Raw genomic sequence first — 26,246 nt, 5'->3', positions numbered from 1 at the left:
CTGCTGCTACGATGGGAGGAGGCTGAAGGCATAGCCAGCGCTGGCCGGGAGCTGAGGCGGCCCCATTGCTCGTCTTGGGGAAGCCTGAGAACAGTGTCCCCACCCCTGGGGTGTTGCTAACCCTGCTTGCAGCTACTCCCGATGACCTGTATCCCCACCTGGATGGCCCCAGTCTTCCCTCTTCTGGGAATGCTGGTTTTCTTGATATTCTTCCCTATACTGGGGAGCAGTAATGCCCAAGGCTGCTCTGTGATACCTGTATCAGTGCCAGCTCCCCCTGGGGGTGACCCTTCTCTCTGGGAGGACAGCTGTCCCGACTTCCTGCGGGAGTCCTGGGATGGACCTGATGGCAAGAAGGGCCTCAGAGAGGGGAGGAAGATATGTATCCTCAAAAGATGAGAAGACGTTCCGCTTTGCTGAGATGCACACCCCAGAATAAGAGCCGGGCTCAGTTCTCCACTAGAGTCAGATAGGGAAAACCTGGGGGCAGTGTCTGATGACAGCCAGAACTCAGTAATTCCATACCTGCTTGGTAGTTTACAAGGCCACCCCACCCACGACACCCATCCCCCACTAGAGTGGGGCCAACAGGCTCAGGTTAAGCAAGCTGTCCCAGAAAACGCACAGGAGCTGACCTCAGCTTTCTGTCCGGACCAGGGCTCTCTGCACCATGCTCGCTGCTCCCAGTCAGTGCTTCCATCTCTTTACTTGCACAGGGACTTCCCTGGTGGTCCAGTGCTTGAGAATCCGCCTGCCAATGCAGGGGCCATGGGTTTGATCCCTTGTCCGGGAAGACCCCACATGCCTCGGAGCAACTAAACCTGTGCTCCATCCACAACAGGAGACCACCATACGGAGAAGCTCGAGCACCGCCACAACTGGAGAAAGCCCGCACGCAACAAGGAAGATCTGGCGCCACCAAAAATCATAAAATAATAAAGTACTCACCCCCAAAATCATAAAATAATAAAGTACTCGCACATACACCAGCTTCTTCACAGCCGCATGGAGTTTTACAAATGGAGCACTATGGTACTCCCATAATTAAGGCAGCTGATGGTGGCTGCCCGGCCAGGGCTCTTAACCCCTAGCCTATTTGTAGTTTTGCGCCATACTCGGGTGATGCAGTCACTGACACATCATTAAATTCTAAGCACAAGCCAGGGATCCTCCCAGAGGAGCAGCAGAACAGTGTCCTTCCTAACCTAAGGGATTCTCCATTTTCATTAACAAACACTGTTCCCACAGAAAGGGCAGAGGGCCTTCCCTCCCCAGCCTCCAGGACAGAGAGGTATGAAGCAGTCATATTCTGTGCCCTGTTCCTTGACACCCCCTGAGGCCCTATAAAATGTCATCTTCGGGAAGGAAAGCACTCAACTTTATACCCGTATCAGGCCTGTGGGGCAGCCCGGGTCAGTGACCACAGCTGACAGCAAGAGTCCTAGAGTCTCCTCACAGTATTAACAGTCCAGAGACTGGAAGAGTGTCAGCCTCAGCTTCTGGGGTGTCTGGTTTGGTGAAGATACATAGACTTTGTCTTTCTTCCCGCCTCCACCGAGAGGACAGATTTCTAAAAAGGAGAGGTGGTGGCAGCTACTGGAATGCCTCAGGACCACGCGAACGGGCTTTCACTTCCTGCTGAACTGCCTCACCCACTTTGGTCCTTTAGGCTGTAGAGACTGGGTATCAGATCTGGAACACAAGTGAAAGCCTGCAACGTGGAGGGACCCTGGGTCACCTCCAGAGCTCGGGCTCACCTTCCATGATGGAGATGTGAACAGCTCTCCTGCGGGTCCTGGGGACGCTGCTCAGCCTTGGGCCGTGGGTTATGGAGGGACAGCTGCGGCTGGGGACCATCCCCGCTCTGAGGTTAAAGAAAAAGAGAACTGTTTGACTCAGTGCACAGACAGATGTAGAGTTGACTATTCTAGTTACATAGAATTGCCTGGCTGTGTTGTGTTTTGTTTTTTAGAATCATTATCGCCTTTAGTCCCTGGATCCCAGCCAGAGACACTACTTCAAACCTGTCAACCTCCTAACATCCCAGACCCACCAGAACCTTTCTTTAGTGTGGCAACGGTGCCACCAGTCCCTGGGCAGGACTGTCAGGGGGGTAGAGCCCAGGATATGCGGCACTCCTAAAAATGTGCCTAAGACCGATTCTGCAGCCTCCCCCGACTTCCCACAGGGGCTGCTGGTGGCTGTGGCTCCGAGTGAAGGCAGGAGTAATGACCTCTCCCATTCGCAGAGGTCAGGCTGGCGGCAACCCCAGCCCTCTTAGCCAATCGTCTTCTCCCCGGGTTTCGTCAGGTTCTAGGAGATGGACTCCTGGACATGCCTGATTTACACTTGGATCCTGAAACTATTTCAGACCTAGTGTGACTGACTTCCTTTCATGGATTGTTTACAAAACCCATGAAATCTTGCTGCTTGGGCGTGTCCTCTGAGGTCTGTGACTAATTTGAGGACTTGGGATGACGCAGAGAATTACCCAGGAAGGCGGCTCCTGGGTCCCATGTATTGTCTTGGCTCCATTCACCCACCTGCCCTCATTCTCCATCAGGGCTCAGGGAACCAGGGTCAGCCTGTTCCCCAGGCCTTTGGCCGAGACTGGTCTCTTCAGTCTCCTGCCTGGTTTGGGAGCTGTCATGGCCAGAATCTTTATAGCGCTCAACTTAAGATCCTGAGATCTGATCTGGGACCTGGCTGGGGGTAAGCCCCTGGCAGCCTACCTGTGTATTTCTGGCGGCTCCCGCTTGATCTTGGCACTGGACTCCATTACTTCTTTCGCAACTCGGCCGCTGTAAGTAGTAAAATAAAACACGCAGCAGGAAGTGAGACAGTGTTCCAGGACGCGCTCCTCTCTAAGATCTCAGATAACTGGCTGCACTGGGAAGTAGCCTTTTTGGCCTACCCCATCCCAATGTTCAGGCCACTGAGAAGGGCTTGCTTGTGGGGGTAAAGAGCCCTAAGGCATCCTGACTGCTCTCTATCTGGAGACTTTGGGATCTTCCGTTCTCATTTAAAGAATGATTCTTCATTGTCCAGCATGTTCCAAAAATATTGCCTCAAAAAAAGATCTTTAGACAAAAATGAGAGGCATCACTGTTACAGTTCTTATTTTGCTGCTTTTGTAAGAGCAGGAGGAGAAGATACATATTGTCAAGCCCTACAGGCAAACAGCTGCAGAGAAGGAAATAGTCAAAGGGTTAGGAGATAGGAGAACCGGATGGAAACCACAGGCTTTTCTGGAGGTTCCCAGCATCTCTGTTCTCAAGGGTAAGGACCACTGAGCCACTGTGCTCCAGGGAAGGGTCTGAAAATAGGTCCGTAGTGGTTACTTACTGTCACTATTTACCTGTATCGGAACCGGCTCCCTTTAAAGAATAAATTGCTGCTGGACACTGTGCGCACTTGGCTTGACTTCTCCAGCCTGCAGCAAGGCAAAGTCCAGTGTGACAGATGGCCTGCGAGGCCTTAGCGCCTAAGGCAGCGCATCCCCAGCTCCTTCAAAGGCTACTTGAGGAAACCCTTTGGGAAAAGGCCCTTCACAGCCCCACTTGTCTCTGACTCTCCTTCAGCCCCTGAGGGCCACACTCACGGCCTCAGTGCTGGGGGCGGGCAGGCTGCAACCTGCTTCCATATCAGGAGGGTACAGGCTCCTCGGGAGTGCTGGCTGGGGCTCCCCAGGGGGACCGAAAGAATAAACATTAGGGCCAGGGGCTGGCCGAGTAAAAGAATGCCACCCGCTGAATCTCAGCCAGGCCTCTGTTAGCAGTGTGCCCTGGGCGGTGTCTCTTTCCTCTCCCAGTCTTCTCTATAAAATAGTGGAGCTGGGACTGCTTGACCTCAGGAGTCCGTTCCAGACCCAGCATCTGAGAGTCCATGTGGATATCTGGGTAACTGTGGTTGGAGAAGAGAGGAGAGTCTGCCTTCCTATTCTGTCTCCTCCTTGGAGAGAGCCTTCAGTGTGGTATCACTTTAGAGACTCTGAAAAGCCCTGAAATGAAACTAGCTGAACCTTAGCACAAGTTCCACCATTTATTTGAACTCGGACCCATTCGCCCTCTCTCAGAATACCTACTAACACTGCTGCCCAGGCTGTGGACAGCCTATCTATCCTCTTGAGTGACCTCTGTGACCTCTTTAGTCCTCTCACACTTGGACAAGGAAGCTTGGGCAGAGCTCCCCAGATTGAATCTCCTAAGACCCAGCTCCACCCACAACACGCCCTGGGTGCATGTCGTGCTAACCCAGCTGGGAACCCATCTGGTCCAAAGCCTCTGTCCTGAGCGGTCAGTGAACATTTAGGGAGGCGTCCCTATATCCAGGAACAGCAGTTCCTGGGGACACCATCCCCACCTGTGTCAGGGCTCCACGAGCCTCTGAGCCTACCTGCCCTCCTGCCTAAGCACATTCTTTTTTTTTTTTTTTTTTGCTTCAAAATATTTAATACGTGTCAGATATGTAGTTACATTTTTATCTGAGCACGTTCTTGAGTCTGACCCAGCCAGCACCTTGTAAAACCCTAGGCCAGACACAAAGCAGGGATCTGAGTGCATGGCAGATGCTGAGTGAGGCCAGAGTGGCTCTTGATAGAGACTGGGCATAAGTGGGGATCGGACCAGGCTTTTAATACTTAATTAGTAGTCAATGGAAAACAGTGGCAAGCAGCCCTGGTTTCCGCTGTGGGTGCTGTCAGGGTGTGGAGATCTATTCATGAAAGACTCAGAAACTGAGTTTGGTCACAGGTTCAGACCATGGCACAGAAGGAAAAGCAAAGGCAGGCCTCTAAAAACAATGGTGAGATGTTGTCCTGGCTTTCCTTGGACAGCCAGGGATTGAATAGGAGGGAAACGGGACCACATGAAAGTCTTCCACATGCCTTCTCCATGAGAGGAAAGAAGCCCACTCAGGTGAGAGTTCAGGCTGTCAATTCAGTTCCTCCCCCCAGTTCTGGTATCAAATGCACAGAAGTTATTACACAGCTCAGAAAACCTGCCCAAGGAACAGCCTCTGGGGCCCTGGTAACAGGGAGGAGACATCCCACAGCAGGCAGCAGAGTCCTTGGAGTGGGGAGGATGGGGCCCCCTGACCCCCTCCAGCCCCCTTCCCCTGACAGGGAGAACTATGGCCTGTCAGAGGAGAAATGTACTACACATCCTGTCTTTGTTGTTGTGATCAAGATGCAGCTTATTACGGGATAAATCACTACATTCTGTTTTAAAAACAAGACCAAGAGTTTTAGTGAAACATACTTTTTCTGGCATCACCACAGTTTGTTGATGGGCTATTTCTTTGCTTCCTGATGCTTTTATAACCACTTTCTTAAAACTGGGCACAAAAGCCTCAGTATAACTTTACAAAATCATTTGGTAAGCTGTGCTCTAAGCTGGTATCTCAGTAACAGACAAGTCCTTGCTCCCTCCAGCTACCCCAACGCCGGGCTCCCGGGCGCTTGGCCTGTCGCCGGCAACATCTCTGTCAGTGACATGCCAGGAAGGGCTGGGCCTCCACTGCAGCTCAGCACCAGGCCACCCACTGGTGAGTGGGCCCCAGAGTCTCTCCAAGACTTAGCAAACTGTTCTGGGTTGTGCCCGTTCCTTCATGGAGTTGTTGTATTCTGGGCCACCCAGGCCTCTGAATGGCTCCACAGGGCTAGCTTACAGTCAGATATCCATGGACTTTCTCTGGCCCAAGCCTTCCCCTAGGAAGACACAGAAGTGCTCTGCCACGGGGGATGGGGGAGGGGGGCGGTGCGGTGCGGGCGGCTGTCCAGGGACATCACAAGGTAGACAGACCCCTTGGGCAGCTCTGCTGAGGCACTCTCCCAGACCTCAGCTTTGACCCTCCAGCTGGTACAGTCACCTGGAAAGGACTCTGGGTTTTATAAGGAAGCTCAGCTTTGTCATCTCGTGTTCGCCTTTGTCAGTTTCTTGGTTTCCTGCCCATCACTGCTCTAAAAGTTGATTCTCTGACTCTGGCCCTGATCAAGGCAGTCCCCACCCCAGGTATCCACTCACTTGTAGAAGGCTTGGTTCTCGATTCCACATTTCCAGAGGTGCTTGCAGGCTTCTGGAGTTGGAGCAAAATATGTGAGAATAATTTTCTTTTCCTACAAAAAATCCCACATAGGAACAGCTGAGTGTGGATGGAGACGCAAAGGGTGAAGTGGGCCAGGACACTGACCCTGGGGCTGTCTGAGGGTTCCCTGCCGCTCCCAGGGATCGGCTTCAGGTGGGGAGAGAAGCCTCAGCACCCACGGGCAGAGCTCAGGTCAGTGTGCAAGGGCACACCTGGCAGTCAGGTCCCGTCGGAGTGAGTCTCCGCTGGCCTAGCGTGAACAAGACGAGCCCTCCCCAGAGAAAGTGGCACTCTCATCTGGAATTTTCTTCTTCTTTTTGGGGGTATTTATTATCTTCCTGGAATTTTCATATGGAAGCAAAAGAATCTTACTTTGTACTTTCTGGAGGTATGGAACCTTAGGGGTCACCAGCGTCCCTGCCAAAGTCCCTGTGTTCCAGGGCCTAGCCACCTCCATTCCTTACCTCCATATCTTGCCCTTGGTCCTGACTTAGCCTGCAGGGGGGCTTAGCTCTACCTTGGTGGACCACCTTGGTTCAGCCCCAGCCCTCCCTGAAGAGAAGGAAACTAGCACTCACCTCTTTCTGACTTACGTATAAATAAAAGGTCTTTCCTTCAAATTTCAGCTTGGTCACCTCATTCCTAGAAGCACAAAGAGAGCGCCTGTCAGCTCGCCGTGGGCCGCCTGTTGACAGCTAAGTCTCGTAGATGCACAGCCCACCCTGACTGGAAGGGGCTCCAGGCACAGACACAGTTTTAGCCAAAATTAGAACCGAAACAAGACAGCAGCGCAGGGGCCTTAGAGAGCAGTCGCTGAAACAGTTCAACCCACAGTTTCTGGTCAATCACACTATCATAATAGGGTGATAGGAGGATTTCGGGCTCATCAACAGTGGCTGTAAAAGGGAAATGTCTGCACGGGCAGTGAGTCTAGGTAGTGGTCCTGGGCCATTTCAGGATTTGGTTCATAACACAGGTGCATTATCTAGGTGGGACTGTCAAATGTAAGGTGCCACAGGTAGCTGATGAGGCCAAAGTTCAAGATACAGCAAATAATGAGAAACAATGCAACTGGGTTCTGAGGGAGCTGAGTCTTTCAGGTGACGGTGCCACTGGATGGAGAATGCAGTTTAATGCAGACAAATGTCAGACGATCTCGGGGAGGGGGCAGGGCAACATACCAGAGAGAGGACAGATTACATGGAACAGTCATGCAGCGTACTGACCAGGAAAGGGGCTTAGGGGTTTGTGTAGAAAAATCCTTGAAGCCACCAGCCCAGTGAATGGCTGCAGTAAAAGAGGCAAACAGGATACTGGGGTACATCGCCCGCAGGACAGACACAAATCAGAAGAAGTGACATGGTTACTGTACATGGCACAGCTTCGACCTCACCTCCACATCCTGCTCTCAGCCTTGGTGACATTTACAAAGTGGGAAAACGGTCCAGGGTCTTAGCTTAGGTGGTTGTCCCTGAGAGCCAGAGGACCAGGCCTCTGCATCGACCGAGGCCTCAACTTCCCTTCCACTGATCTGCCTGACAGCTTCCCTGTGGAGCCCGAAGGCCCCCTCCTACCTCACTGGGGCAGAGTCTTTATTTTTCTACCCTCTCCCCGCGCAGGGAGGTCTGACCATGCATATCTGCCTCCACTTGGCTTCTTCCTCTTTGCGATTTCTAGGGAGCTTTCCTCAACATCCTAGAACGGCAGCAGAAAGGTGGTGAGAACAGTGTACCCGGCTTACTCCCAGACAGAACTTGCGGGGCAGAGGAAGGCCACTTGTTCCCTGGAAGCCACGGCCGGGTCAGGATGAGAGCTCGCACCACTGACCACCAGTTCCGAGCTCATACGAGCCACGTGGGGTTCCTTCCCTATGAGACTCCCTCCCAGGCAATCCACCACTCATACACGTACAGAATACCGTACTTATCAATCGACTGATAACATAAACAAGCACATGGATCATCTCGGCTTCAACAAGCAAGGTAGGAAAGTAGAAAATTTTCTGTTGGGAGTCAGATTGAAGTTTACATCTGTGACTCTGACGTTGAGAGAGATGAAGAGACTTCCTGAAGAAGTGGGCTGTGAGAGAAGCCAGAGAAGGAAAAGGGTCTGGGGCAGCCTGGAGAGGTGCAGGAGGGCTTCTGGAGGGTGAGGGTCCTTTAGGGACCACCGGCCCTGGTAACAGGCGAGTCCTCCATGTTTTTAGCTAAAATGTTCCCTACCAGTTGCCTCGTGACAGCTGGCCTGGTCGGAGTGTGGCCAGGATGCGGGTGCTCTGGGAACGTCAGACCACCCAGAGGCTCCACGTGGCAAGTGCCCCTCACGAGGAGAGCGGTGCCTGACTGCTCAATGTCTGAAAAGATCTGGTTGGACAGAAGACCCCAAACCCTCACCATCTTCACCTAGAGAGTGCAGTGAGTGAGGCCAACTTGGGAAGGTCGGGCAAACGGGAGTGTTGGGGTGTACCCCAGTTAGCGCAGTGCAGCAGGCCCACCCTGGGAAGGGGTTTTCTGGGGAACGCGGCCTGACTGGGCACATCTGGGGAGCAGTTTCACGAGCACTCTCATGATGACTGTGTCTCCAAGCTTCACAAAAGTCACGAGGGTTGGAAAGGGGGTGTCTGGCCTGTAGCAACCCCGGCAGAAAGCTCGCCAGGGAGAGCTCTGTCCTCGGGTTTCCCACCAGCTCTTCTGGAGAAGGCCAAGGGGATAAGCCAGGAGCAGGCTTCTGTGGCTAGCCCTGCTGGGCCAAGGAAAGCTGCTTGTCCAAGCCCCTGAGGAGCGGACCAGCTCAGACCTGGCAGCCTAAAGGGAGGTTCAGGGGTCGCAGGGGCCGAGGAGAATGTGCAGCATGGTCTGATGAGGCTGCACGGTGTCTGCATGCACCCGAGAAAGATTCTCTTGGAGAGCCACGTGTCCATCAACAAACCAGAGTCTGTGGCTTCAGCTCATAGAGCCCTGCCGCAGAACAGACCCCGGCAGATGAGCAGGGAGGAAGCAGTCAGGGCAGCGGCAGTAGGGGCTCCTGCCTGCTGGAGACGGGAGTGGGAGGGGACAAAGAGGAGGCATGTGACTCCTGGAGGTCGAGGACCCCTAAGCCCTGAGAAGGGATGGGAGACAGCTGCATCTGTTTCCATAGGCAGTGCCCCCTGAGAGGTTCAGTCTGAGGAGAGTGTTGCGCAGAGCACCAGGGTAACTTCTGTCTGCCCCAGGGGTCACTGCAAGCCCTCCTTTGTTAGGAGAGTGGGTAAGAAGTGACCCTCCCTGAGATGCTATTGCCCCCAGTGGAGGTCAGTCCCAAGGACTCGGTTCTCATGGGAACTTTGCTTCCCTGACACTGGCTCCAGCTATCTAGACCTCATCCTACACAGGAACCAAGTATCCACACCCTTTCTCTGGAGAGGCTGATGGCTCTCAGGAACACCCCTTTGGAAGAACAGGATCCCTAGAAGAGACCACTACCTTCACCAGTTACCATTACGGACGCAAGGCTTAGGAGAGGGTTCAGAACCAGAACTCGCCCACTCACAGACAAAGGACATGGGAACCACAGCCCTCCCCAGCTGGTGAGGGGTAAAAAGCCTGTTTTGGAAATGAAGATACTCACCATTTAATGAAGTGGACCCTCTTGTTTCCTTGCAGAACAACAAACCCAAAAGGAGTGAAGGCCAGAAACGCAGCATTTCCTGACACGTCCTGTAACATAAAGGTTTCTCATAGGGTGGTGCAGGCATAAGAACACAGCTGTCCTCTGAGGATATAGGGTTAATACTTGGCAACCAGTCACAGAGGGAAGAGCTTGGCCTTTGAAAGGAACAGGCAAGTTTCTTATCCTGAGCCTCAGTGCCCTTAATTTAAGTTGTAGATTGATACCAGTCTTACGCAACTAAGTCTCTGGATACTTAGTTGCGAGTATCCAGAGAACACATTGCTGGGGGGATTGTAAAATGGTCCAGTCACTTTGGAAAGCGGTTTGGGAGTTCCTCAGATTGTTAAATGTCGAGTTACCATATGACCCAGCAATTCCACTCCTAGGTATGTGCCCAAGAGAACTGAAAACATACATTCACACAGAAACTTGTGCATGAACGTTCAGAGCAGGATTATTCATAGCAGCTGCAAAGTGGAAATAATCTCAATGTCCGTCAGCTGAAAGATGAATAAACAAAATGTGGCACATCCATACAATGGAATATTATTTGGCAGTAAAAAGGAATGAAGTTCTGACACCTGCAACAACACAGATGAACCTTGGAAACACTGTGCCAAGTGGAAGAAGCCAGTTAATCAGAGAGCACACGGTGTACGCTTGCGTTTATATGACTTGTCCAGAACAGGCAAATCCACAGAGACAAAAAGTGTGTTTCCGGTTGCCAGAGGCTGCGGGGAAATGGGGGTGGGGGGGACAGCCAAGAGGTACAGGGTTTCCTTGGATGACGGGAACGCCCTACAATTCGATTGCTGTGACGGATTCACAATTGTTAACGGGCTAAAACCCATCAAACCGCACACTTCAAAAAGGATGGGTTGTTTTGATGTGTGAATTGTATTTCGAGAAAGCTGCTCTGAGTGAGTGAGACTAGCAGTAATCAGTATCATGACGGCCTTACACACTGGACTCCCTCAGGAAAGTTTAGCTGAAGAAAATGTAAGAAGCAACCAGCCAAGTGGAACAGTTACCGCCAGCCCTGTGTCTCCTGAACCAACCAAGAGATCACCTGTCACTTTCAGCCGGTAAACACGAGGCTTGAGGCTCTGCTGGGCAGAAAGGGGAGAAGGTGTGGCAGAAGCTGTAGGTCCTGGTTCCCTCCTATGGGAAACGGGCTCCAGAAGGCCCGGGCCTTTTTGAGGCTGGGACAGGGCCCAGAAAGCTGGATGCTGGGGTACATTCTCTCAGAGGTGCTTCCTTCCTAATAATGGCCACGGGTGAGCATCTGTTCTGCTGGGGGGTGAGGGTGTGCAGGGGGCCAGAAATTATGCCTGGATGCTGACTGAATTGGACTGGCCACAGGACAGTCATCTGAGACGCAACTCAGATGGTGCCACAGGGTCGGAGTCGGGTCCCTGATGCGTGCAAATGGGGGCTGTGGCTGTGGGGCTCTCCTAGCCTCTCCCACCTTCCAGCTTTGCCTCACTGGCGCAGACCTTCAGCCTGATCAGTCCTGAGGACAGTGGAGGCTCTGCAGGGGCTCTGCAGGGCCTCATGGGCCTTGCCTCAAGAAAAAAGTACAGTTTTGCCTTAAAACTGTCTCTTCGAGCCAGGGTTACAGGTGTGAACACTGGGCCCAGGGAGTAAACCAAATGTACATTTTGCAAACATTTAAACGAACGTACAGCTGTTACTGTCCTTTCCTCTCGGTCTGTTGTGACCCCAACACTTGGCTGCAAACACAGCATCGTTCAACCCATGGGCACAGCAAAAAGCTGTTTAAAAATAACCTGAATGGAGATACTGTGAAGCCATGGGGCTGGGCTTCCCCTTGCCTGTCATCAGGGATTGGTGGTGAGTGCTAACGGCTGAACATCAGCACTGCACACAATGCAGAATGTGCCAGGGGGCCCCAGCACTAACTGGGCGGGCTGGAGGAGTCAGACCTCTGTGAGGGTCACTGCGGTGACAGTGACGGGAAGGGCGGGCCCTCCCATGAGCTGGCTGGTGCTGGCTGGGCTCCTTGGCTGCGCTGGTCACTGCACCATCCAGATACCCCAGGGCTGGCCTCCAAGCGCAGGATGTGTTGGAGTTAGAGACAGTCTCTCCTGACCAGACTGGCTGACTAGGAACAGGAATCAAACATGCAAAGAAACCCCGATTAAACGCCAGTAAATATTACTCATCTTTCCAATAAATAATAATAGCACCTGTGCTATATCCCCATCCACCCTCTCGTTTGAAGAGAGCAATTATCCAGACTGCTTCTGATGCAACAGCTGCAGACAAAGCTGCTGCAAGGCCCTGGCACCTGATATCCACTGGGCGGGGGCCAGGCAGCTGGGGGGTTTGCTACTTGTCTCTGCACATGAGGAGCGGGACTGGAATTACGGCATGAAACCTCACACCTGGACCAGCGTGAAAACACACAGGCGGCCACACCAACACCGTCTCTGGAAGCTTCCCGGTTTCCTTCCTCTAACGAGCCGTTCTCCTTGTGAGCCTGCCCCTGGGGTTTGTATGTGAAAGGACGAGTTACTGACAAGAGAAGGAGATGAGGACAGGGAGAGAAGTGACAGACGGCCACACCCTGTCCCTCAGGCTCCCATCTCAGCCATCTTTCCTGCCTGTCCCCTCCATGCGGACGTATCAGCACCCCCCAGACCGCGCCACCAGTGGCCTGGGAAGTGGAGTAAACACCCAGGCCTCGCCAGCCACACAGCAGGCACCACCGGCCCTGCTCCACATCCGTCCTGCGCCTCATCCCTGTGGAAGGAGCTTCGGTCCTGGTTTAGGACCCCAGCGATGCTTCTTAATTTGCTCCGTCACCTCCTTGCTCCTCTGGGCCTCAGTTTCCTCATCTGTAAGATGAGGACCACCATATATACTTCAAGAAATACTACTTTCAGGACTTCCCTGGTGGTCCAGTGGCTAAGACTCCTCACTCCCAATGCCAAGGCCCAGGTTCCATCCCTGGTCAGGGAACTAGAGCCCACACGCCGTAACTGAGAGCCCACACGCCGTAACTGAAGATCTTGCACACTGCAGCAAAGATTAAAGACCCCACGTGCCACAACTAAGACCCAGCACAGCCAAATAAGTTTTTAAAAAATCATTAGAAAAGGAAAAAAAATATTATTTCTGTCTGATTTTAGGAAGATGGCCTAAATGACGTACCGGCAGGACAAGGCCAATGGTGTTTTGGGGAGGGGATGGATTTGCAGAGTCATTCACGTGTTCATATGGAACCCACCATGAGACCTAACCTGCATCCATCAGTCATCAACTGTTCGCCCTGAGATGATCACTCTGCCCAGAAAAGGATTTTTGGAAATCAGTCCTGACAGGTTCTTGGAAATGGGGACACTGGGCCACCTTTGCCCAGACCCACCTCTGAATACAGTGAAATAGGCTCTGTCTGCCACCCCTCCAGAGGACATCCTGGGGGTGACTGGGTCAGGACCACAGCATTCTCAGTTGTTAATGCCGCTCAAGGTCACACAGCCCTTCCTCTGGACCCGACCAAAACTAATTCAATCTGGGTGGATGAAGCCTCTATTATTCTTAAAAAAACAAACAGAAAAAACCTTAGAAAAGAAGATTGCACTTGCTCTTCCAGACAGTGATGCCCATTCCTGAAAGAGCTTGGAGCTGGGGGACTTTCACACTAAGCCGATCATGAGAGTCACCCAGTTTCAACATACTTAAACATAGTCATGGTATTTTCCTGGTGGTTTAGTGGTTAAGACTGCACTTCCACTGCAGGAGGTATGGGTTTGATTCCTGGTTGGGGGACTAAAGTCCTCCAACCATGAGGCATGTCCAAAGGAAAAAAAAAAAAAAATAGTAAGTCTAAACAAACAAACAAAAAACACGGCCACAAGAATGTACAGTGGCGATAAGGAGAGCAGGCAGCCCCCTCTAAGAGGCTTGGCATCCACCCATGAGAGCTCAGAAATGCAAACCTTGGCAGAAACTTGCCACTTAAGTGACTTTAGTCAAGTTTTTCATTTGGGCAATAAACCTAACACTCTCTGCATGGTAGCCAAGAGGGGCCAACCTGAGGGTGAGGCGAGTCAGCACGGATCCCTCTTGTTCTGCTTCTCTGAGGTTGGGGGGCAACGTGTCAAGATGGGGGGTGGCTTTAGAGAGGAACCTGCTGCTGCTGCTGCTAAGTCACTTTAGTCGTGTCCGACTCTGTGTGACCCCAGAGACGGCAGCCCACCAAGGCTCCCCCGTCCCTGGGATTCTCCAGGCAAGAACATTGGAGTGGGTTGCCATTTCCTTCTCCAATGCATGAAAGTGAAAAGTGAAAGTGAAGTCACTCAGTCGTGTCTGACTCTTAGCGACCCCGTGGACTGCAGCCTACCAGGCTCCTCTGCCCATGGGATTTTCCAGGCTAGAGTACTGGAGTGGGGTGCCATTGTCTTCTCTGAGAGAGGAGCCTATGCAGTTGGATTATGAACATAAATGATCCCACTTTAAGAGCAAGGAAACGGCACCACCTTGCATTTGTGTGGTTGATCTAATCTAGAACCTGCTGAAGTCAACTTTTTTCTTGGTCTATACAGAACAGGCATAAAACCACCTCATCAATTTCTGTTACATTTTTCTACGATGATTTCAAGTCTCATGGGCCTTTTTGTCCTCTCTTGATCAGAGGTGGTGTGAGTCCCGCTCTGTTCCTAAATAAACGCCACCTCTCCAGGTGGAAGACCATGACGACAACTGAAAGAGCACAGCACGGAGACATCGAAGCTTCGAGTCCCAGTACCGTCCCTGCCAGTAACTCTGGACATGTTAGTCCCTCAAAGCTCAGTGTTCTTATCTTAAAGAGAAGACAAGAATGAATTCTTAGCAGAGTTGTAAAGATGAAATGAGATACTGTGTGTATGTGCCTGGCATGTGCCGGCTCTCAATAAAGGGCACCTTCAAGACTCATGGTAAGGAGGGACTCGTGATGAGTTCGACCAGTCCATGAGCCTCAGCAGGGCAGGGGGCCACAGTCTGGAGACCAGGGCAAAGCACCAGGCTCAGGCTCCCTGAAAGGAGCAAGATGGTGTCCCCTGATGTTGGAGAGGTGTCAAGCTAGGGGGGCAGGCACAAGGCTGGGCCATCAGCGGTTTGCTCCATTTTTCTCCTCCAGCAGCTGTAGGCTTGGTCTGTTGGGGGCTTCTGCCGGGAGCTGGGGCCCAGGGAAAAGGCAGAGAGCTCAGAATAGCTTTTGCGAATTCAGGGTTCGTGTATTAGTGTAAGACAGCTAGCTAGAGAGGAGCCCTCTGGCTGTTCCACCCAGAGTTGGTAGGATCTCCTCTTCCTAGTCCCAGGGCCAGGCAAGGACATCCTGGGCAGAAAGAAACCATCAGCATGGACAGGAAGAGCAGCAGGTTCTTAATCAGTCCAGGAGAACAGAGCCCAGCCAAAGCCTTGTTCTGCTCTCATTTAATTATCGAAACGATTCTTCTTCTTCTGTCGTCCCTAGGGCTGCGTGCCCCAGATTCCCAGGGCCCAGTAATTGCCTCTCTGTTAATAGAAATCATCAGTATTTATTACACCGAGCGCTCCAGCTTATTTCGGCTCCCCTTGTAGCAACGTCAAGGCGAGTGCTTGGTAGCCTATCACCAAAGTGACTCTACTTAGTGGCAAGAGTAAAAGGCTCCCAGACTGTTTTCCTTGCTCAGAAGGGCTGAGGAGATCCTGAGCTGGAGCCCAAGGAGATGAGCCGTGGGGCCTGCAGCAGGGCCCTGCGCCAGCAAGAAGTATGGAGCCCAGGAACACGGGCGTGGAAGCCCAGTGAGATGACTGCCCCCACCTTCTCCACGAGGAAGTCTCCTGGGCGCTTCTGCTCCTTAGAGATGCACAACAGGAAGGGACCTTAGTTCATATTCCTGCTCTGCCACTCAGGGCCTTGTGCACTGCGGCCTGCCGGAACCTTCATCTCCTTGTCTATAAATCAGGAAGAATAATATCCACACCCCAGTGCTGGCATGAGGATTAAATGAGAAAATAATGTGAGAGGATTCCAGTGGGCCTGCCCGGGAAGACATGCCACAAGCCTCTCCTCCCTCCCTCCTTGGAGTTGATGCCGCGGGGCTGAAATGATGTGATACATGGGACTGGGCCTCGTGCAGTGCCTGGTATGAACGCTGGTTCCTTCACCTCTGTGTCTGATGGTGGACAGGCTCAAAGACAGGGCTGAGCCAGGAGCCCCACAGTCCCAGGGTGCATGTGGATTTGGGCTGGACACCAAGCGGGCTGCTCCTTGGCTTCCAGATCTCCGGAGACAACAGGAGAGACCTTCATGCATTGCACTCAGTTGTCATGCTCAGGTTACATGCCACCAGGTGACGGCCCTGCCCAGGGACCCTCCTCTCATCACAGGGACCAAACAGATGTGGGGTTACATGCAGAGGTGACCTGGCATCTTCGGTTGACCATATGCATCTTTAGGCAGCTATGTCTTTTTTTTTCCCCAACAAAAGGCCTCGCGTGTTTATTACTAAGCCAAAAGCACTAGTGCAGAAACACTTGACACAGAGAAAAATCATTTTCCCAATAAAACACCCAGCAGGTCAGACAGTACGTGCTCTCAAAGTGATAATGATAAGACGCAAGTGACCTTGACACAGCCCAACGTGTGCCGCTTCACATGCGAGACTCCTCAAAGACCCAGCTTGGTTCTTCTCCAGTGTCTTCTGCAGTGGTACCTGATTTTATTACCAGTTTTCATTTGAATCCATTGGGAAATGGGACGATTCTGTTTTTGCTTCTTGGCCAGGAAATCGCTCAGTCCTGAAAGTCTTGTGAGAAGACGTGGAGCAAATTCAGCCGTGCACAGGGTGGTGGAGAAGAAAAGAAGGCAGCGGTGTCTCCTGAGGTCCTGAAGTGACTCAGGAGTATCTGCTGAGGGCTTTCGCATGGACAAGGCAAGGGAGGCTCAGAGAAGCCTCTGAAGGCCCCAGTAAGGAGGAGAGCAGCACTAAAACCAAGGCCGGTTGACCCCAAAGCTCTCTTCGGTCCTTTGCAGCCCTCTGCCGTTGGTATCCAAGCAATCAATGCAAGTTAAACTACGCTGGTGGTGCAGAAGGCATTATTCAGGAAGCTGTGCTAATTCACTTGCACATACCCGTATGTGTGTGTGTTTTCTGACAGTGCCCTCAGGAACACGGGTTATCTGTCAGTAGGCTGTGCTGGTGGACAGAACCGTGGAGCTGGGAGGGTGGCCAGGTTTCTGAGTGCCAGAATGTTCTCAACGTTAACTGAAGTTTCGGCATATAATCCTATGCAAGAGCATCTCCTCACCAAGGGGACACGAGAAAGGTAATTCTGTCTTCTTTGGTTTCTGTTCTGTTCTTTCTTATTGGAAGCCTACATTGCCCCTCACTTTTTAGGAATGAGAGGTCAATGTTAAGAGTCAGTTTTACTGGGGTCTCTCTGGTGGTGGAGAGAAAGAGGCACAGATCTGGAGGACTGAGGCAGAGACCAGAAGCGTCAGAGCTGGAATGAGATGACATGTGGGGGGATCCAGCCACAGACAGGCAGGGAGAGAGGGCCACGGTCTCCACCGATCTCCTCAGTGTCCACGGCTGCCCGAGCTCATCTCCCAAGTGCCAGACGCATGTGAGTAATTACAGAGAGTTTCTCTGGGCAGAGCCTCCCGGGCTGGTCCCCGTCCCGCCCTCACAGGCGCATAATGGAATTAAGTGCGACTCCACTGCAGCTCTACAGTCAATAAAACCCACTCCTGGACAGAAACTAGATTACGGGTCACGGAAGGGTGGGCCCTGCGCTGAGCTGCCTCTGATCATTCCCTGGGAGGGGCAGGGCTCCCACCTTCCACCTCTCCTCAGTTCCACCAAATTACCCACGGCTCCCAAAGTGGGGCCCTGGTTTCAGATTTGTTATCTAGACGGACTGTGCCTGTATGCTTCAGCTCTGATGTGGCACAAGATTCCGCAGCGTGGAATCCAGAGGAGTTTTCACAATGAGACGTTTTCTCTGCCCTCTGTCACTAATGAAGCCAATCATCCCAATATTGAAGGGGTGGGGGGTGCAGGCATGAGGTCCCTCCCTGCCTGTCATCCTCTGGTGGGCGGGGGGCAAGATCGGTGCGGTCTCCAGCCACAGGGGGGCCTTACCTTACACGGGTGGGGGTCCACTCCGTATGTCTCCAATGTCTGAGCTTTCCTTAAAAAGTTCAGCTCTGACGTTGCTGGTGTTTGACCACTGGAATAAAGAAAATGAAGCGATTCAGGATTTCCTGCTCCTATAGGTTCCCCTGAGATGAACTCAATTAAGAAGTGCCCAGGGTCTCTCACGCTCCTATTTTTTCATGGGGTGTGCTCCCGGCTCTGTCCTAGGACCGACTTCACAGACCCTTTTCCAGGGTCAATCCCTCAGATGTCTTCAGAGTGAGGCAGGCTGTGTGATGAATGACATGGGCTGAGTGTAACACCATAGGGAGTGGTGGGGACTGTGGCTAACTGGGAATGCCGCCCCATCTATAGAGGGAAGCTTCTCTCCAGCTCCAAGATGGTAGTGTTGGAAAGCACGGCCCAGCATTGCTGGGTGCGATTTTTAAAGAGAATTCAGACATACTGATTTTTATGTGGCATTTCCCAGTTTTAAATACAATGGGGGCAGGAAAAAATACATCTATAGGCTGGCTGCAGGCCATCTGATCTGGACTGAGACACCAAGACAGGACCTGTGTATCTTGTTGCCTAACCCTCTTCCTTTACAAAAAGGGAACATGGGACTGGGGAATAGAGACGCAGTGACAGACGCTGCTGAGCTCCCCAGACTCCACAATAGCTCTCTGCCCACAACGTGATGACTATGAAGAGGAAACAAACAGAAAAAGGAAGAAACCAGTGCTGGAACCAAGCCCTCTGAAGAAGGAGCCTTGAGCATCGTCCCCCTCCTGCTGGCTCCTCAGCAGAGGTGTGGACAAGCTCCGAACAGGACTGGGGCAGGCAGGGTCACACGGGGTCTCAGTGTCCAGCGCCCTGGCAAGCTGACGTCCTTCCACTGATGTGGGGTGGGCTTCAGGGTCAGGAGGGGGCAGGCAGTTTGTGCAGTCAACAACTCCCACGGCTGCTGGAGAGGACTGGAACTCTCTAAGTTCATCATCTGCCTTGAGTCCTATGGCAGGGCAGGAAGATGAGCCCACCCAAGGAGGAACAGCCCTGGATTCCCGCTCCTGTCTTTCTGGAGAGGCAGCAATCCATCAACACCTCAGCAGCCTTTGGGCGGCCAGGTGTGAAACACACCATAGAATTTAATGCACAGCCAGGGCTCTCAAGGATCTCAGAGTCCGGGAGAGGAAATGCAGACCAGTTCTACGTGATGAAGATGAGGCTGAGCCTGTGTGAGCAGTGAGGGTTCTGTGGAATGCAGATGCGTACCTCCACCAGCGCACCAGAGACACGGGGAAGGTGTTGGGAAAACGCTGGCACAGCAGGCAGAAAACCAGGCCCCAGACGCCATTGAGCACCGATACCCCTTCCAGGGAGGCTCTGTTCCCTGTCTGGAGGCTGCAGGGCTCCGTGGGCTCCATTCACCCCTGGAGTCAGCCCAACCCTCTGGGGTCCTCCAAGTGGGCATCATTTCCTGGGGGATCCCCCTGACTTCTGTTAGGTTTCTGGAGGACTGTCTCCACTGCTCTGACGTCTCTTAAAACCTTCCTGGCAGAGACTCCGGGCAGCCCCAGCACACCCTGGGGTCTCTCCTTTGAATGAGCCATGAGCCCTCATCATCTGTGTCTATTCTGACTTTTACCACAAGGGGCCGCTATTCGCTAAGAGTGATGGGAGGAGCCGTGGGAGGGGCTGGGATTCCACCTCTAATGGGGGTCTTCATTCCTCTAGGCGGGGTGGGGTCCAATATGGCCACACACAGCGGGCAGGAGGTCTGTTTATAAAAGTAAGGAGGCTTTGGGGACATATTTCTTGGTAAAATTTTTGAGTGAAGGTGAAGGATTTTTGGGGGGGGGGGGCGGGGAGCCATCTAACACTGGCAGTAATTCTGCAAGGCAGGCGTGGTTATCAGCTTACTTGGTAGATGAGAAAACCAATCCTAAATGGCTTAGTAATGTCACACGCTTGGAGAAGGCAATGGCACCCCACTCCAGTGTTCTTGCCTGGAAAATCCCATGGACGGAGGAGCCTGATAGGCTGCAGTCCATGAGGTCGCTAAGAGTTGGACACGACTGAGCGACTTCATCAGTTAGCAATTAGTTTAAGCTTAGTATTATCATTAGGAATATTTTTCTCCCCCTCCCCTTGAGCACTGTCCTTCCCCAGAAAGGTAGTTACAAAATATGTTAAAAGAGTAAAAAAAATTGTACTGTATTAATGTGCTGTATTGTATGTAAATTTTTTCTTCACAGTTTAGCAGTTGAGCGTCTGCTGCAGCATGCCATACAAAGTAGAGTCTAAATACCCCTTTGTTTTGTTTTTTTTTTTTAAATAAAAACCTTTGTAGAAAATCCTATTTCATATGGGTGAAAGGATGCATTAATACTATTTTTATGGACTTGGGTATATTCTGGGTGAACTAGGACAATCTGAGGAGGACAGTTACCTCCTGCTTCTGGCTGCTTCTCCCCTTCTTCCCTGGGTACAGCCGTGTGGGGTTGAGGGAGGCAGTGTTCAAGTCACAACCCCCGAACCAGGAATCTCCCGGCACCCAGAGCATCTGGCCCTGCTCAGTCCTATCTGCTGACCCAGAAGTCACAGACCAGGGGTGGAGGTGTGCCCATTTTCTTAACCCTCCTCTCTTCTCTCTGTTCTCTTTAGCTATTTCTTTTATTTTTCCCTTTTCCCCAGTTCATGCTTCTGCTCCACACCCCGCTACTGCCCTCCCCCGACCTCCCCCTCACTCCACCACCCTGGTCTCTCTCTCCATTTATCTTAGTGAAGCAAATACCTTTCAGAGGCAAATCCTTCACCGTTTTCCTTATAATATAGCATCTCTCTTGCCTTTAAGCCTCAGCCTACACCACTGTTCTTAGAGAGGGAGCCTTAGGGTTGTACCCACAGTGGATCACCGAGAATGGAACATCGTCACATCCTGGAGTGAGGAGGGCTAGGTCTACCGGAGCAGACAGTGGCCTGGCCTGAATCGAGGGACACGCACCTGAGCTCTGTCTTGTGAATCTCAGCAATCTTCCTTTCCAGCTTCTCTGAATGTTTAGGGAAAAACTGGAACTTGGAGCTGTAGCCTTCGGGGTGTTTTCCTGGGTCATAATCCCCGATCTCCGCTTGCAAAAGGAAAGCAGAGGAAAACAATAGGAGACAGGACAGGTAAATCGTCACTGGCAGCACAACAGGAGACTAACAGGCAGAGCAAAAGGCAAAGTCTGCACCAGATTTGCCAAGAACAGTGGATCCTGAGCACAACTGTGGGTGGCGCGGAGGGCAGGTCCTCAGGAGCAGGCCCAGCTTTGTTTTCCCTCCTGTGTCCATTGACTGGGTTGGTTTCAAGGCCACGTGGAGACAGGGGAGCTGAGCCCGTGTCCTGAGGCCACCACATGTAAAACTGCTGTGAAACCTCAGACCCCTGCACCACGCCCACATTCACTCAGCCACGAGGAGAGCGCCTGGGAGCGAAGCTCTTTGTGGCAGCGAAGAAAACTGAGCTGGATCAGGAGATCAGAACCTTCTGGGCCTGTGGCCACATACAAAGTCTAAATCTCGTTTTGAAGATTTTAGCAGGGACACAGCCAAATGATGACTGAGTCATGACCCAAACTCAGAACTCAACTCTTGGTCCAAATCAGATCAAGTGAATATATTTGAGTAACTATTCACTGAGGGCTGAGCAGGTGCCAGGCCCCTTGGAGAAGCCTGCAGAGCAGGAAGACTGGCTGTAACCAGAGAGTGCCACGGAGTTCAGGAGCATCGGGTCCCAAGGCTGACTTCTCAGTTCCCTGTGGGGGTGGGGCTGGGCTTTCTCCCCCTGAAAATTTACAGAGTCCATCCCCTAACTGCTGAGACCTCAGATCAGTGAACTTCGGGGGGTCACTGGGCCCACCCTACTCCTCACAGTGTGTCTCCAGGTCAGAACCCAGCCTTCTCCACACGGAGCATCCCGCAGGGAAAGCTGCGTGTGCGTGAGGAGGAAGGGTGTTGGGCAGTTCAGCTGCTGTGCGCTTGTCTTTTCTCCTTCCCTAGTGAGAACCACAGCCAGTGCGGGTGAGAAGTCTTGAGTGAGGAGTAAATATTAAGGAAAAAAATGTGCCCTTTTTTCACAACTGAGTATTGTTCTGTGGCACTAGTCTCCTGATAGTATCTTCCAAATTACTTGGGAATTTCTATCATTTAGAAAGAGACTAAAGGTTTCCTGGGGCTTAATGTCCGAAATGACCTTGAGCCATGGAGTCATTTATTATAATTTTACTTAGAAAGCTCCCAGTGGGAAACATCAATGTTGGATATCAGTGACTTCTTTAAAACAAACAAAAAAATTTCAATATGGCTGTCAGGGTAAAACTAAAGAAAAGACTAGAGTTTAAAATTTCACTTAGATGGGACCAGGTTTTCCTTTAAAAATGAAAGGGATCTCCTTGGGTCCCTTAAAGTTGGCAAGCACCTTCTAGACTTCCTACTTGGGTGGTTTTTTAAAACAGGAGTCTCAGAAGTCAAAGTTGTAATAAAATGACTTTTACATTCATAACGCAGCTGTGACATTTTTCTTGCCGGAAGAACTTTAGTTTCTTATTGGCAAGCATTTTTTTTTTTTTAGGTTCTATTCACAAAGTAGCTTCCTGGAGTTCACAGATTTCCGATTACGAGTTCAGTTTCTTTGGGAGAAACTTCACAATTTTAGCGCTATAGTCCAAAATAACCCAGTGACAGTTTCAGGCTGAAGGACTAAGAGAAGTCCAGGAAGTGGCACTTAGGAGTCTCCTGCATCTCATGAAAGGAGAAGGGATGATGTATGAAGAGTGCATAGCTTTCCCTCTGTTTTGCAAAAAAAAAAAAAAAAAAAAAAAAAAAGCCAGTCTGGGTATTGGCTGGGTACAGCCCCAACTCTTATTTGTGTGTAGAAAATGGGTTTGTAACTTGGAAACATTTTCAACTTTGAGCAATCTGAATGGGAAAGTCTCTGAAACCGACACCAGAATCCCAAGGCACTTCACATCTTTGAGATTTGCACAAAAGGACAGGGAAAAAACAGAACAGATTCGGATTACTCTCCAGAGGCTTAGTAACTTTATCAACCAAGGGTGCAGGGAAACGCTCCCTCCCCCCCGCACAAACAGAGTCTGAATGACTTGAAGAGGCTTCCAGAAAGACCTGAACTATGGACAACTTGAGGCTGAGTGGTCAGAGCTTCTTGGATCAAGGGAGTCCAGGCAAAGCCCTTTAACTTGGACTCTGTTTCAAGTTAGATACTGTTTGTATCCAAGAAGTAGTCATCTGTGGTAACTGAAATAATGTAATCAGTACTTAGCATGAAAAGCAAATTTATCCTGTCAAAAGTCATTACCTTGAAGGATATAAGCGGCTAACAAGGCTGCATCTGATGTTTTACAGAGGAGGCGGCCATGGTAGAGATCCCTTTTGATCTGCAGAAAGACTAAATACCTGGAGAGAAAACAGAGAATGAACTATAAAGGATTTCTTTGATTGCTTTAAAGACATAAATATGTAATATCAGCCTATCAAAATCTCTGTCAGGACACTTTTACTACCTCAAAACAAAAATCTCAACAAATACATTTTTCATATCCCTGAGGACTAGACTCTTTCAAGCACTTTGCCCTGAACTGATTTTGAGGTTCAATTCCAAACAACCTTTCAGTTTCCTACTGCAGCTCAAAACAGAAATGGTATCTCCTGGTTAAAAGCACTGTGCCCAGTGTTGGGTTCTGGAAGGAGCCAACTCCAGTCTCTCAGCACCGACAAAGCAACCTGTATCATAAGAGAAGGGCTGACAGAGCCGCTCTCTTCCTTGGACTCTCGCTGATGTCTCTTAAGAAGCAGGGGGCTTCCCTGGTGATTCAGTGGCTAAGACTTGGCACTCCTCATGTAGGAGGCCCGGGTTTGATCCCTGGTCGGGCACTAGATCCCATGTGCCGCAAGTAAAGATCCCGTACGTCATAACAAACGTTGAAGATCCTGCGTGCTGCAACTAAGACCCAGTGCAGGTAGGTACACAGGTAAGTAAGTAACCAATAAACAAGCAGAAATGTGGGGAAGGAACGAGCCCATGGGAGGGATCTGCCTCTGCTTGCCAGTGGACCTGTCCTTATGTGGAACAGCCCTCGTTATTGGCAGAGGTCAACCAGATCTCTCAGAATTTGAATAAGGTGTAAGAAGAGGCACCGGTGAGGGATGGACAGAAACTTGTGACTAGCATTTCTTCAACCACAGGGAGCTCTCACCTCAGGTGGAAGTAGGCTGACTCTCAAGAGCAACTCATAGCAGCTGATGCATATTGAGCACTTACCATCTGCCAGTCCGGGGATTATACACTTTACTGCAGCCTCTCAGATAATTTGCACATACCACTCTGAGAACAGATACTGTTTTTGTCCCCTTTTTATAAGCTAAACTGAGGCTTCAGTGATTTTCTCACGGGCACATAACTGGAAGATGGCAGAGCCAGGATTCAAGTTCAAGACGGAGGTCGGCTCTTCATCACTGTGTTATTCCTCCCTCTCGGCGCTGTGCTATGGCTGCTTCGTATTCTCACAAGTAGCTGGGTGGACCCTGTGACCACAGAATTGTTGACGCTCCATTTTGAAAGATCTTTGCAAGGAGTGGAGTCTCTGATGTACATTACATCACAGATCCCCTGGGAAGAGCAGAAGCCAGGGGTATCAAGCCCTTAAGTGAGTCATCCACCACAGCAATTCTTTGGCCAGGGGGCATCTGTGGTGGTTTAAAAACATGTCCACAGGGAATTCCCTGGTGGTCCAGTGGTTAGGACTCCATGCTTTTACTGCTAAGGGTGCGGGTTCAATCCCCGATTGGGAAACTAAGATCCCACAAGCCATGTGGTGAGGCAAAGAACAAACAAAAAAAAGTTGAGAAATTCCCTGATAATCCACAATTCCAGAGGTAGAGCTTAATTTACTCCATCTGAGTGTGGGTCGGACTTGGTGGCTTGCTTCAAACAAGCAGAATAAAGCAGAAGTGATAATGTCTGACATCTGAGACCAGGTCATAACATCCCTACAGCTTTCTCCTCATTCCCTCTCTCTCTTGGATCACTCATTCTGCTCGAGGACACTTAAGCAGTCCTACAGAAAGGTCCATGTGGTGAGGAACTGATGCCTTCTGCCAAAAGCTAAAAGTGAACTGAAGCTTTCTGCCAATGGCCATGTGAGTACACCATGGTGGAAGTGAATCAGTTAAGACTTCAGATGACCACAGGCCCAGCCCACCTCTTGGCTTCAACCCCAAGAGAGACCCTGAGCTGGAGCCACCTAGCTAAACTGCTCCTGAATTCCTGACCCACAGAAACTCAGAGATGAGAAATCCTTGTGATTTTAAGCTAAGTTTTGTAGCATTTTATTAAACAGTCATAGGTAACTACAGCATCCCTACAGAAGTAACGGGAATATAGTGAAAAGGAAAGTGAAAGTCACTTAGTCTTGTCCGACCCTTTGCGACCCCACGGACTATCCAGTCCATGGAATTCTCCAGGCCAGAATACTGGAGTGGGTAGCCCTTCCCTTCTCCAGGGGATCTTTCCAACCCAGGGACCAGCTGAGCCACAAGGGAAGTCCTGGGAATATAGTAAAATTCCCTTAAATTCCATGAGCTTGAACCAAAAAGAAATCCGGCTCTTCCTGGACAACTCGAGGCTTGCATCTGCTTCTGTTTTCAGTCTGAAGAATAACACCGAGGAGTCCATGCCCACTGGATCATGTGAAAATGCTCAAAAGCAAGCAGACCAGTGACAGCACAACTTCTAGGGTGAGGAGGGTCACCAGCAGGTGACTCAGAGCCCGGGGCTTGTGATTCAAGTAATTAAATGCAAACGGAGTAATCGTCATTCTCTTCTAAGCCCTGCTACCCAAAGTGTAGCCCACCTTACAGAGGTATCAGCAGCAGGTGGGAGCTTGTTGGAAATGGAGAATCAAGCCCATGTGAGACCTAATGAATCACTGTAACAAGATCCGCAGGTGATCTGGACATATATTAAAATCTATGAAGCACTGTCCCTAAGAAATTCTAAAGCATCCTTCTAACCACATTAGGGTGGACAACCCCCCTCAAACCAAAGGGAAGACGACTGCTGTAGTGTGGAAGTTAGTAAGAATTCCCCTCCTTTTCCCACCTACCATACTCCCAATCGACCCAATATTTGCCAAGGAAAACCGAAGGAAAATTACATTATGCGGTGAATAGTAATTTTTTAAACTGTAGCATTTTAAACTGTAAATTTTTTAAACTGTTTAAATTTTTAAAATTTAAGCCAGCAAATCAACCCTGAATATTCATTGGAAAGAGTGATGCTGAAGCTCCAATACTTTGGCCACCTTATGTAAAGAGCCG

General features: G+C 50.9%; 1 protein-coding gene across 7 annotated transcripts in view; it reads right to left on the bottom strand.

Moving 5' to 3' along the window:
* FRMD5 (FERM domain containing 5) overlaps positions 1-26,246 on the bottom strand; it is a 320,737-nt gene that overhangs the window by 7,828 nt on the left and 286,663 nt on the right. For 6 of the 7 annotated variants that reach the window (XM_044933418.2, XM_044933415.2, XM_025271796.3 and 3 more), the window contains 9 exons: positions 23,227-23,324; positions 20,872-20,995; positions 17,871-17,958; positions 9,691-9,779; positions 6,663-6,726; positions 6,024-6,115; positions 3,359-3,433; positions 2,733-2,801; positions 1,758-1,864 (listed from right to left, as the gene is read on the bottom strand). In XM_044933418.2, coding sequence (XP_044789353.1) covers positions 1,758-1,864; positions 2,733-2,801; positions 3,359-3,433; positions 6,024-6,115; positions 6,663-6,726; positions 9,691-9,779; positions 17,871-17,958; positions 20,872-20,995; positions 23,227-23,324 — 806 coding nt within the window. The remainder of the gene's footprint in view (positions 1-1,757; positions 1,865-2,732; positions 2,802-3,358; positions 3,434-6,023; positions 6,116-6,662; positions 6,727-9,690; positions 9,780-17,870; positions 17,959-20,871; positions 20,996-23,226; positions 23,325-26,246) is intronic. The other variant, XM_044933417.2, reaches the window with a different exon arrangement.

This window comes from Bubalus bubalis, chromosome 20, assembly GCF_019923935.1.
Source record: "Bubalus bubalis isolate 160015118507 breed Murrah chromosome 20, NDDB_SH_1, whole genome shotgun sequence".
NCBI classification, from domain to species: Eukaryota; Metazoa; Chordata; class Mammalia; order Artiodactyla; family Bovidae; genus Bubalus; species Bubalus bubalis.
This window is presented reverse-complemented; position numbering and strand designations above follow the sequence as displayed.